At 33.7% G+C, this 13,725-nt stretch overlaps 1 protein-coding gene across 1 annotated transcript in view; it reads right to left on the reverse strand.

Moving 5' to 3' along the window:
* Positions 1-2,899: 2,899 nt before the first annotated feature.
* The window catches only part of LOC149779496 (uncharacterized), a 36,339-nt gene continuing 25,513 nt past the window's right edge, over positions 2,900-13,725 (reverse strand). Inside the window, exons 8-14 of the mRNA XM_089940186.1 lie at positions 13,553-13,618; positions 12,513-12,663; positions 10,284-10,375; positions 9,736-9,774; positions 8,787-8,954; positions 6,357-6,532; positions 2,900-3,784 (exon numbers count right to left, since the gene is read on the reverse strand). Coding sequence (XP_089796312.1) covers positions 3,346-3,784; positions 6,357-6,532; positions 8,787-8,954; positions 9,736-9,774; positions 10,284-10,375; positions 12,513-12,663; positions 13,553-13,618 — 1,131 coding nt within the window. The 3' untranslated portion in view covers positions 2,900-3,345. The remainder of the gene's footprint in view (positions 3,785-6,356; positions 6,533-8,786; positions 8,955-9,735; positions 9,775-10,283; positions 10,376-12,512; positions 12,664-13,552; positions 13,619-13,725) is intronic.

Here is a 13,725-nt window from a genome sequence, read left to right on the forward strand (position 1 = left end):
TTCATATTTGCCTTTTGATATTCTCTGATGAAACTTTAAATGATGAGACGAAATTTTCAACAAGATATTTTATCGCGAGGTCAGAGCCAATATATAATCTAGTGTCAGCGGATGTTTCAGTATGAGGTAAATCAGAGTAATTGTTATTTCCATACCAATCGATTGGAATCTTTCGTGTTGAAGGCGTGTAAGCATTGTCGAGGGACATCTTCCGTTCTTCGTGGTCATTTTTCATTTTAACCGTTCCCCGTGGAGCGCAGAATGGATCGATATTGCTTATGTGTTCTTTAATTTGCGCCTAATGTGGATTGAAAAAAAAACACAATAAAATTAGATTAAAAAAATATAAATCCTTAAGACAGTAGTATATCCAGGTCGAATTGGTTACTTGAATCCGGTGTTCATTTTGTATGCATTTGGCATTTTTTGACACAATGATTCGAGAGAGAAATTTGAAAATTGTAACAGATGCAAAGTATATATATATATACCAAATCGATAACAGTCAGCTAAAAATAATACTGATATTTTCATGATCCTATTCAGAAAAAGAAAAAAAAAATAATTTAAAAAAAAAAAAAAACATGCGCAAAGATTTCTACCATAAAACATCAATGTTTTCTTTGATAGATCTGAGACTGAAACAAATGGTGGTATAGTGATAACCTCTTTCGTCCCAACACGATCGAGATGAGTGGTAGTTGTGACAGGGTTCAAAGAAGGCTCAGATACGCAGTAGATTGAATGAATCGAATCGGATTTTTATCAAATCTTCATTGACAGGGATTCACGGGGATTATTATAAATGAAAAACCGATGATCAAAATGGAATGCACGGATAAAGAAATTTCGGCTCATAACACTGCCAGTTTGAAAGGCATTTTACTTCTATTTACTCAGTGTGAGACAACGTTGCATGTTTCGATGTGCTGTACAAACACCAGCCCCACCCACCCACCTGCAAGCTGAAGAGTGTATACTCCGGAGATGATTTTCGATAAGAATATTTTGTAAATTGTTCCTGTTAATTTATTTATTGATTCCACTACTTCTCAAGACAAAATCAGGCCAATGTAATCCCCGTGAAAGTCGTACTCACATTTTTTTATACATCAATGTCTGACGGTGATGTGTCAATGCCTGCGATAATGTCCAAAAAGAATGCACAGTCTGGTAATCGTTATGAATATTTAATTTGTTTTATTTCTTGGATTTTCTTAATGATTATATGTTATATACATTTATATTTTGTTTTTCACTTTGACCAAACCGCTCCGGTGGCCTAGTGGTTAGATGCGGGAGGTCGTGGGTTTGAACCCGGGCCGAGACATACCAAAGACTTCTAAATAAATGAAAATAACAGCTTCCTCGCTAGGCGCTCAGCGTTAAGAGGTTAGTGTTAAGACTGGTGGGCCTGGTTTCAGGATAATGTGACTGGGTGAGACATCATGCTACATGTCTGCGGCATGATGCCCCAGTGCTAGACATCACTTTAAACTGCCACACTGCAGACATCGTAGCGATATGACTGGAAAATTGTTAAAGCTACATTAATAATCTAAATCAAACACACACACACACACACACACACACACACACACACACACACTTTCTTCAACATCAAGTTCAATTTGTACCTGACTAGGGACATTAATTTTGTAAACAACATAATACATAGCTAATATCTCTCTGGTATAATAGATTAAGTATTATGGTCATTATCAATCTAAGTAAACATGTTTATCTTAATCTAAGTCTAGAAAAGGTTAAGTATTATGATCATTATCAATGGAAGTAAACATGTTTATCTTAATCTGAGTCTAGAACATTGAAATTCCCCAATGAAAACAAACTGTTGTACCTGATGTTTGCCATTTCTTGCTTATAATTTTAGCAATAGATCTTGTCTTGTTGTCAGCTTAGAATGTCCTAGAAATTAACTTTATACCCTCGTCTTGGTTCTATTTTGTGTCTGAGCTTTATAATGTATGCTGTTTATTTCAGAAATTATCCATTCTTGCTTGAACATCTTGAAGTAAAATCAGTCTTCTTGTTGTGTTCACTTTTTCATTAGGGTGAAATTATTTGATCAAATTATTATTCACTGGAAATACAACGTGCTCATCAATAATATTCTTGGACTGAAGCATTAATCTGGAATTATAGTTAATTCAGATAATAACTTTTTGGAGTATATTAATGAAATATATCAAAATACTCTTACTACATCATCACTCTTCAGGATGATGGCACATTAACACATTCGAAACTTAAGGTACATCAGCACATTCAATATTGAAACTCATCTTGAATATCACTGGAATTCAGTTGGAATTTTATTCATTTGCAATTGTGATAAAAATATTAGTACTATCTGGGATTTAATTTACAAATGCGAGTTAATTTTTAAATTTCAAATTTGTATTCCTTGGAAATAAATTATTAGTTGAAATTTATCAAATTTTTTGGTTTTCGCTCTTGACTGTTACATAGTTTAAAAGCGATAGATTCGTAACATAATCTATCACATAGTCGGTATAGATTTCCTTATATTATGTGCAGTTTCATATTTTTGAGATCACATCGTGTTACATATCACTTTATGTGATCTGATTGGTCCAAATAAGCCCATGAAATGACTGTGCAGAATTATCTTTACTAATGGGAATGCAATCGTGGAAAAAATATTTTAACCCCGCCTACTGGAATTTTTTGTTTTCAATGAACATTATGGCGGTCAATTTTGACGCGACTGACGAAAACGAATTGGGGGAAAATGGTCTCGTCTGTCAGAATATGGCCAATTTATCCCCACAGGGGGTTTGTTATGTCATGTATAGCAAACTCATCATTTGCAAAATGGCGTAAAACCCCAAGACAAGAACAACATAAGAAAATGCTCATGGTGTAAATGCTCATATTTGGGACAGATATTTCATCTGTAACATCTTACATTTCGTCGCTTCAGTAAAAGTCATCTGCACGATGCAGGCACTCATTCTCATTCCACTCACAATATCTTGGTGCAAAGACAATTTCCAAAGTATCCCTCATGAAAAAACCTTTGTTGGCCCAACGTAAATATCAAGCTAATTAAGAACTGTATTACATCCAAAGAATAAACTGACAAATCGGTCATCATCTTATTATCGTAAAGCAGCTATTCTTGTGGAACAATCATCAAGCCCGATAATTTTATACGTACAACAACATCTAACATAGTTTGCATGATTATAAAAACGTCTGTGTGAGTCTTTATGTAATAAGATAAATTATCAATATATTTCCTTAAACAACCTTTCTGTTGTATGGCGATTGCAATTTGATTTACAGATAAAACTGTTGTCATAAGAAACTGTTTATAACTAAAGGAGCATTGGACATCATTAACTCGTCCGCCTCTTCTATTGTCTTAAATTCGTGTCCTGTCTGGCGCTGGAAATGTCTTCCCTTGTCGCGACATAACCCTGATGGAAGGTACGGTTTTCGCAGATTTCCTGTAGCAGTTGATGAGTGTCTTTGAGGTTGATATTTCTCTGTTTCCTTCACTTCTGGTATAACACATTTAGTTGACAAAATAACTTCCTCCATCAATTTCTGATCAGCTCGAGATAAGTTGTTATCACGTGTCACTAGATTACGGGATCTTGACCTTTTGCTTTCAACCGAATTGTTCTTGTCATACATTGAGTAACCAAGCACTTGTCGTAGCAGTTCCTGTTTGTATTGATCCCAACAGATGTGGTCATGGTATGAATTATACAGAACTTCATCACTGGGGTACCTATAGAAGCAAAGTGGAATGAAAGCTGTATGGATGAATTCAATATAGAATCAAGCAAAGCAATATTGTTTCCAATCTCACTGCTGTATATATCTGTGATATTCTTTAAAAATATAATTTTTCTCTAGTGGGATCATTTACGACAGAGATGATTATATGAAAGACTGATACTGCCACACGCTTGCTTACTTTACTTCACTTGCTGGAAAACCATTTCTAAATTATGATCAAGTAAACTTCGATTTTTATACTTCCGTCCAAGCAGTATAAGCTGTATTTGGACTAAACACGGAAGGTAGGATTTGTTTAGTGTTTGTTCCCGATCAAATCTTTGCATGACTAGTCTTATGATTTAACCTGATACTAACTGTAAATCGAATATATTAGTTCGGTTTGCATAAAATCGGAATCGGCTGCAAGTTAATGACAAAGCTACCAAGATTGCGTTGTTCGAAAATATGGTACATCAAACACTAAACTATGTGCAATTTATTTTAATAATATTGGTCAGATAGATAAAGCAGAAATAACCATCTTCCGCTGAGATTCGAACATAGTACCCCTACCACAGTCAATTTACTCCATCCGCTGGGATAATTAGAATACTACATGAGTGGAGAACTTGAATAAATCACCACAAGTGCATTTTACTTTGAAAACCACGTTAAAGTTTTGCTAAAAGCTACCTTTCGTATGCAGAGCACTGCATGTTCGTAATTAGAACAATGTATCTCATTGTACAATTTGTTGGAGACAGTCGTTCGAGGTATTCCATTGTTCTTCGTGGGAAACACATATTACACTTAAGAACCTCTATACCCCAAAGAAAAAACATAAACGAAAAATGAAGAAAATAATCTATTCGGTTGCTTTGTCCAATTTTAAATTAAAATTGCAATTATTTTTCCCTTAAAAATAAAGAATGAAATTCATTCTAAATATCCGAGAATATTTTTTATTATCCAAAATTAATATTTGGATTAAAATACCGTACTCCTTTGGCACAAATACCCCTTTCGTTTTGTCTTCTTATTTTCTGGAAGATTTACCATTCCATTCAAATATGAAGGACTGTCTGCGTTCAAAATATTTTATATCCATTTAGAAAAATAGCAAACAGACGACTGGAGCAATCAACTCTTGGAACATGATAGTTATAGTTGAAAAAATGATTTGCGATTTGCGTCTCTGTTTGTAAACGTGTCAGTGATACCCATACTTGTGAGACAAGGGTGTTCTTTAATTTGAAGGTTTTGAGAACCGTTTAAAATTAGTTTGTTGTTCTCTAAATTGCTACAATTTTAGCATCTCAAATAATGAGTATCAGTGTCTCAAAGAGTACGTGTTCCTTAATATCAGTGTCTCAGTGAGTACGTGTTCCCTAATATCAGTGTCTCAATGAGTACGTGTTCCTTAATATCAGTGTCTCAATAAGTACGTGTTCCTTAATATCAGTGTCTCAATAAGTACGTGTTCCTTAATATCAGTGTCTCAATGAGTACGTGTTCCTTAATATCAGTGTCTCAATGAGTACGTGTTCCTTAATATCAGTGTCTCAATAAGTACGTGTTCCTTAATATCAGTGTCTCAATAAGTACGTGTTCCTTAATATCAGTGTCTCAATGAATACGTGTTCATTAATATCAGTGTCTCAATACGTGTTTGTAAATATCAGTTTAAATAAGTACATGTTCATGAATATCAGTGACTAAATGAGTACGTGTTCCTGAATATCAGTGTCTAAATGAGTACGTGTTTATGAACATCAGTCTAAATGAGTACGTGTTCCTGAATATCAGTCTAAAAGAGTAGGTGTTCCTGAATATCAGTGTCTAAATGAGTACGTGTTTATGAATATCAGTCTAAATGAGTACAAATTCGAGAGTATAAGTGTCTAAACGAATACGTGTTCCTAAATAGCTGTCTAAACGGGTACGTGTTCCGCTCCTCTGGATATTAGGCAAACAGGATCGAGATTACATGTATGTTTCTTTACGAACGGTCTGATTATTTTACGTTCCTAACCCTATTATTAAGGCCGTCAAAGAAAAGCATTTCACCGGACCATTTATTTTGCAAATACGTTTCCATGCAAAATAAACTGTAATTTATACAATTATTATCCTTTCAGCGTGCAAGAATATCGGGAAAAAATTAGCATGTTTGTGTGCGGGGGCTTTACGTCTTATATAGAAATTTTATGAAGCTAAGTATTTTAGACATGCCGTTACAGTTGCACTAAACTGAAAAGAAAATCAAGAGGATAACCGTTGAACATTTCTCGATTTAAAAGGTCTTTCATTTCAATAGTTGTTTTGAAAACTGATCATTTATGTTCCTAACTTATGAATGTATTTTATCGTAATTTTATGTTTATATGTAGCACTTACAAAGGCTTATCTCTTCATAAAAAGAACATTGCAGAACAAAAAGAAAAATAAGCATTTGCCACTGAAACAACACTGGAGAAAAAACAACGCCAACCTAATTAAACATAAATGCAACATGTCTATTTCAGCGAACTTCGAGCAATAAAAAATGAGTGACAGCCGATCTTAAGATGGCAAATTACCTTTGTTTTGCAGCCAGTGTCCTAGCGTGGTTGAGAGCCTCGGGGCATGCGTATTTGAAGAAACAGCTCCTCTTGATCCTAAGCACGCGTACTCCACAGCTGACCAAGATGAAGCTGTTGATGCTCTTGGTCCGAGAAGTGTAAGTCTGGCTATCATCGAGGATCGAGTGCAAAGCCTGAGATATTGAGAAACAACTAATCAGAAAAAAGCTGACAATACTGACGTAATAAAAACACTGCGCTCTTCATGTTTCTTGTTCGATTAACATGTTTGTGATATAATATTTTGTATGATAACATAAACATGTCTGGGTGATATATCAAATTCTGTTTCTGGTTGTCGATGAGGGAAAATTGCAGTTTCAGGTACCAATGACCACACATAATAAGACAGACTACTAAGCTACAAGTGCTCGATTATCCTGTCGATTATAGAAACTGCAATTGTATAATTTCCTGACAGAGAAACAGAGGTTCCAATTGATCAATATTTATAAATGTGTGTATATTTCATTTGTATCGTTCATACATGATGTAATCTAAAGTTAATCTTCGTGTACATATGAGAAGTTTCTTTATTCTTTGCATATTATGTACATGATTTGTACATATAGTCAAGACGTCTGAGACAACAATTAGAAACAAAGTGGTTCTTAGTTACAATAAATTCATTTCATAATAACCAAGAGTAACTGATAGAATTTGAACACATTAATTTAAATTTGTTTGAAATGTTACCGGTATGAACTTTAAGCAGAAAGGTATCAGTTAGCGGTATTAGAGACCTTGCTTATGGAGGAGTGGTGGTGTTAAAAGCCCGGTAAGTAATCTCACAACATAATTCGGAAAAAGAAACGAGTATCTTTTAAGTACAAACAATTAAGAAAGCCAGAGCTCTTTTCATCAGCACGTTATCAGCATTAATCCATTCATATAAAAGTCTTTGATTAGGTTGAACTGATCTTCCATGTTGAAAACAGCTGCAGCAAATAGCTTTGTCGCAGTAGTATCGTCTTTCCTTTGTCATCTTACACCTGTGCCTATATTACATGTATGAGATTGTCGTCTTTTATTTCAGGACAGGAAATTATGTGCCCTGCAAGTCATAGAGAATTAATATAAGTGCAGTTTCTAGCTTTATCCTGCATGTACTTAATCACATCTGTTAGGCAGAAGTCGGTCCTGCTTACCTTCATGTAGAGTAATCAGATCCGAATCAAAAAGCTTTAACTCAATATTTAATCGAAAATAAAAATCAATTTCCATCAAAATTGCAAGGAATATTTGGAAGAATAAAAATTATTTATTTACTGTTAGTCTGGATTTCATACATACATGTATAACATTACAAATTATTTATCGATGCTCTCGTTTTAAAACACTTCTGTATAGTGTTATTCCAGCATTTTTTTCTGGCTGAATATACCAGCCTATATTCCACTACATGACGCAACAGGGATTAATCTGCCTCAGACATCCAGACGGAAATAACGTGACTGACTCCTACTGCCAAATCTTTATTTCTCAAACAATTTGCGCTGCAAGACGTTTGTAGCAAACTATAACACTGCCGTGTCGTGCTGAGTAGCTACCGTAAAACGTATTGTACAATTTTACATGAATGATCAAGTCTACTAAATCGCCGCTATATAAACTCTGTTGGTTCTTTTGCATGTTTTGTGTGTACGTGGTAAGAAAATGGTGTGCACAGGAGTCCTATTTTCATTTAAAAATTGTGCTGCAAATGATGGTAGTACTTTGTAGGTGATGAACATATATTTTCAAAATAATTAAAAGTGTATTACATGAAATTAAAGTTTGAAAAAACGTTAATTAATAATGACTTTAGTTTAGAATTTCTTTTCAAGTGTTTATATTTTTTCAAGCACTTTAATATTGTAAAGACTAAAATGACTGATGATAAATACTTTAATCTGTTATGTTTTTTATTTTTTTAAAATAATATTTTCCCTATCAATTTCAGCAACGAACAGGAAAAAAAACGGTTTTTAATTTTTGCGTTTCAGAAATAAAGAAGAAAATCAGCACCAGGCAGAGCGTTGTCTTGGCATAAAAACATTTCTTAACTTCCGGATCTCTTAAATATTTTTTTTTCGTGAAAAGGAACCCAATCGACGAAAACATCGATGTAAAACAGCTTTTCCTGTTTCTGTCTGTTTTCTTTTTTATGTTTATAATTGTCAAAATGCTGAACACTGCTGTTCTCTGCTGAGTGTTCGCTTTAAAATTTCATAGGGAACTTAAACATAACATGGCTTTCTATGCAGATCTCTAGAAAAAATAAATAAGCATATAATTTAAACAAAATTACTTTTTTAATGAAGGGAGCTTAATGGAGTAAAAATGAGACTTTAGTCATTGCTTTTAAGTACCCACCATGTACATTCCTTTTTCGGAAGCTTAACTTACGAAGATGTCATTTCCGCCCATTATTTTGACAATCAGATAAACCAATTTCTTCCCGACGAAGGACTTCTCTGCCTGAGTTATGAGCGAGGTTAGAGTTAAAGGACCGTGTGACACACTATTTGATCCCGTCTCTTTATTTTCGTCATCCTCGTGTAATTGCTTCTGGAGCTATAAATACAAAAAGGTAGGAGGTAGAATTTGTATGATGTAGAAATGAACAAAAGTGGGAGACAAATCCTAAGGCCATGATTGGCAGTCTACTTCTTCTCTGCTTTCTTCAAAACAAGATCAACATAATCCCCACCGATGCATATTTAAAGATGTCATGAGGCTGTTTTAACTGGGATGATGATACTGCCAGCTGTACAAGATATTTCACTGGACAATTTATTTGATGCTTGATCAATTCGATTACTGGTAGAATGTTTTATTATAGAGCTTTGCAAAAACAATTTACTCTTATTCAATAATTGGCTATGTCAATGTCAAGCATTGCAAGAATAATCTAATAGTGTACTTAGGCGAAAACATTGTTAATTATTTGCAATTTTAAGAATTAATTATCGTCCAGCTGAACGATTTCTTGAAAATAAAATAAATTAGTTTTGTAGAAGCGGAAAAATCTAATATAGTACAAATGGCTGGAAAACATGTCACCTTGAAGGTTTAGACCCGGGGACGGGGACTCTGTGGAATTAAAGCTAATGCCAGAATAAGCTCAATAACATGTAAATAATACTCTTGTTCAAATTTTGGATGTGGTAATGTTAGGATTAAATTTTAACTGACGCAGGCTGCATGAGGCTTCCCGCATTTATATGTGATGTAAAAGTATGGAAAGAGTAACAAAGTAAGGACACATGTGATGGGACGTGTAACGTCAGAGAAATGGGTTGAACATGAGAAAAGACTTGTACAAATTGATTTACCAATTTCATATGAACGATACCTGTTTTTGTATGAGGTTGCGAATATCTTCCAGGGAAAGCTTAAAGAAAATAAAAGGAATGTAATGAAATTGTTTGTATCTATTACCTTTAACTTTATTTATTGAGCACATTTATTAAGCCAACGTTATGTTTATTACGATGAATCACATAGCAACAACTATACCATCATTACACGAATACAAGTATATTTCATGTTTTTCAGTTTCATTTCTATGTAGACATTTCTTTGATATTATTACATGCTTAATTTACGTATAAACTATGTATCTCTTTATTTTTATATCGGAAGATAGCGAAAGCTATGGTCGAAGCAAAATAACATTTCCCTAAACACAGTAAACTCTCCATTGAAATGGCATACCCTCATGTAATATAGATCAGTGTAATTATGTTCCTTTATAAGAACTGGACCAATATTCCGTCTCTACTCAACATTGGATGCTACGATTGTCATCGGGAATTCCGAAGAACAATTTTCCATGAGTGTATTACATGATTACTGTTCCTCGCCCCCTTTTCAAAAAACTAAAGAAAACACAGCACTTACTTTGCGAGATCGGACGTATTCCAGTCCCATGGAATTCAGCAGTCGCTCTTTTCCTTGCTTTGAATTGACTGGATCCGAAATAGTATCACCATCTAAGGAAATTTGTAATAACCAAGTCTTCGATCAGAAATGGACGTGTTGCATTATTTCTGTTCACACATTTTGCCTGGCAAATGTGCTAATACTATCGAGTGAATTATTTGGATTAACATAAAATGGATTAGAACATAACAATAAAAATGCTTACAGTAACTAGATTGTTTCGATAATATTTGGATTAAATTACTGCATATTATCTCCAGTTAAAGGCCTGGTCCTCTTAATTTCAACTTGCTGCTTTGTTATAAAAACTAAGATGAAATAAAATATTGCTAAATATTCACAAATGCGTCTTTAATAAGGACTCTAAATTATCACATTGTTCCATTCGATGCAAAAAGGTTCTCATTTCCCGAGAAGAAAGGCTCTCTTTTGGATGGAAAAGCCCAAACTTTGCTATTATCTTTAGAACATGTCATTTAAACTAACACCATCCTTGTGCTGCTTTTTAGGGATGCTTCTTTCACAAACATGCTGGCTACAAGGCTAGAAGATTGTTGCACAGAACAATTTAATTGGACGTTACAGGGTGAGAGTACGAGAAAATGTAAACGCACTTAACAACTGTATGAATGTTAACATTTACTGAAAATCATGAAACTTAATTTTTGGGAGAAGCTGGGGGCTATATAGGGGGTTCAGGCAAATTGGTTTACTTGGGTGGCCCCTTAAGGATCTTTTGTTACTCTGCAGAGTATAGAATTATTAATGTTCAGAAGTCTGGAGTACATACAACTTGTATGAGGAAATAATATTTCAGTCTTATCCTAATATTATATAACTTTTGTTATGTTTTTAAATATTATATACAGAGTATGTGTGTGTGTGTGTGTGTGTGTGTGTGTGTGATTTGTATCGTAGCTTTAACAATTTTTCACATACAGAGAATCTGATGAGCGGTTTATGTCATAACTCAAAACATTTTATTTTTATGAGCAAAACCAGTTTCGTTACTATAATATTTAAACACATAACAAAAGTTTTAATCAAAGAGCAACTAAACTTTCATAATTTATATTTCTAGTGTAAACTATGTATTTATTACTTTTACTCGTTGACACTAATAGAACATATTTTAATAACTTTATTAATTTGTCTATCACCAAGTTTTCTTTCTGGCGGCAAGCCATGTGCCACTGTATACAACGTAGGACCGTTTCTATACCACTATGTGAAAAACACCCACGAATCTACATTCTAACCTACTGAAGATAATAAAACAAAACGCAGGACCATAAGGAAATTTAAAATAGTTTAGATTATACTAGTGAAAGTTGAAACACTTTCTAAGCGACTGCATAAAACCACTAGACCACTTTCTCGTATATCGAATTAAAGATCTGGACCATAGTAAAATTCAAATAGTTCATATTATACCAATACATAAAAATATAAACTACATACAAATGTGAAAATCCTGCACCACTTTGTAAACTACGAAATATAAGAACAAAAGAAAATTTTCGCATTTACTGCAACAAAAAAAAAATATGAAACCATTTTCTCGACTATTGAATGAAAATACACTATATCATTTTTTACTACTGTGTAACCCCAGCTAACAAAAATAATAAAATCCAGCAAACAAACAATCAATCAAAAACATCACATTGCTTCCTAAACTATTATGCCCAATAAAATAAATACTAAAATAAAGAATTTCATTGCCTCAACTTTGCTTGAAGAAATACCAGAAATGGTTAGCATGCTGAAAAAGACTTTCAGCAAAAACGCGTGTATGTATGCAAATAACTAGAGAGAAGCATGGAGATCCATTACTCGTATTACTCCAGTCGATTCTTATGCTGAAGTTGAGAGAAAGTGGTCTCGTCGTTTTTGTTTGTTTGTTTGTTTGTTTGTTTGAATGGAGTAGTTCTGAAAGAGGTCCAGCTTTTTTTTAATGCAGCTTTACTTTATTAAATTTCACTTTTGTTGCTGCTACTGCAACTTTTATGGTTTGGAGCAGTGGTGCAGAAAATGACTTTGAGTTTCTCAATGTTATAATGCAGTAACTTAGATAGTGTATTTTTATTGTTGGTTTGTTTGTTGTTTTACACAATATTAGACTAACTTAAATTTTGCTATGGTCCAGTACTTTTATCAGCCACATGATATTTCGGGATATAGTACCTTTTGACGTGCTCTCGTCACCAAAGGTATTCATGATTTCTAGGAAATCATCAGAAACTACAATGGTTGTGCTGGAATTCAGCCGAGATCCCGTCTTCTTCTTCAAAGTGTCTTTGTCTACCCTCAGGCGACGTATCACCTGACATTCACCCTAAAGAAGCATACAAAATAAATGAAGCGAATAGCGGTTTAATTAATTAATACAGTCCTAACGACTTTGGAAGCGTACAGTTTAATAAAATGTTAAAGTTAATAGTGTAATGGTATTTGGAGATCGCGAGATATACTAGCACATATTTTTTTCTCTCAAATTTTGACCTTTCGCTAGTTATTTTTAGGCAATAGCTACTTTCATTAAAAAGATGCCTGAAATACATGCAATGACAATTGGTTTCCTTTTTGGCTAATAATAATAATAATAATAATAATAATATGATCGTAGTATAGCGCCTAATCTTTAGAAGCTCTAACCGCTTATACATACAAAAACATAACGTTTCCTTTGTCCACTCAGAGGGAGAGAAGAATGAATGATTTGCACTAACTTGCACTTCCACTAGTACGCGAGCGAGTCTTTTATTTCCTGAGTAGAAAATGAGAATCAAGTACGAGAAGAAAAGATTTTTAAAAATATATTTTTCTTCGTAAATTGCTTCTGTGTTTGTTTGTTTTTTAACCTTCTATATCATTGTTTTATACATTGACCTTAAAAATAATATTCTGGCTCTAGGAAAACTAAAGAAATGTTAATGTAGGGCAAAGAAATAAATCAAACAATAAACGAGTATTATCACTAGAAATAGCTGTGTTCCTGGAGCACTAACAAAAGTCACGATCATCAAACTGAAGGTGGTAAATATACGTGGAAAGTAAAATATTTTTCATAAATGTATCATGTTGTTTTGATTGAAGATTATATAATTCTCTATGACTGTGCGCTGCAGGCAAGTGTACATGGTAAATATTAGACTGCTTGGAATTTTTCTTAATTGTTAAATTTGTTCTTTCATTATTAATTACACGCATGTTCTGCTCGCTACCTCCATGCATATGTAGATCCATTCATCTTCAGCACTATCTGCAACAATCACTCTGTTTGTCTTGTACTGGAAAAGAATTAAAACTGAAAATATTAATCAAGCTACAATACTGTAGTTGGTTTACATTTCTTTTCCTGATATCATAATGTAACAAAAGTCAGTACATAACACGC

Source organism: Sinohyriopsis cumingii, chromosome 17 (assembly GCF_028554795.1).
Source record: "Sinohyriopsis cumingii isolate HCF-2022 chromosome 17, ASM2855479v2, whole genome shotgun sequence".
NCBI classification, from domain to species: domain Eukaryota; kingdom Metazoa; phylum Mollusca; class Bivalvia; order Unionida; family Unionidae; genus Sinohyriopsis; species Sinohyriopsis cumingii.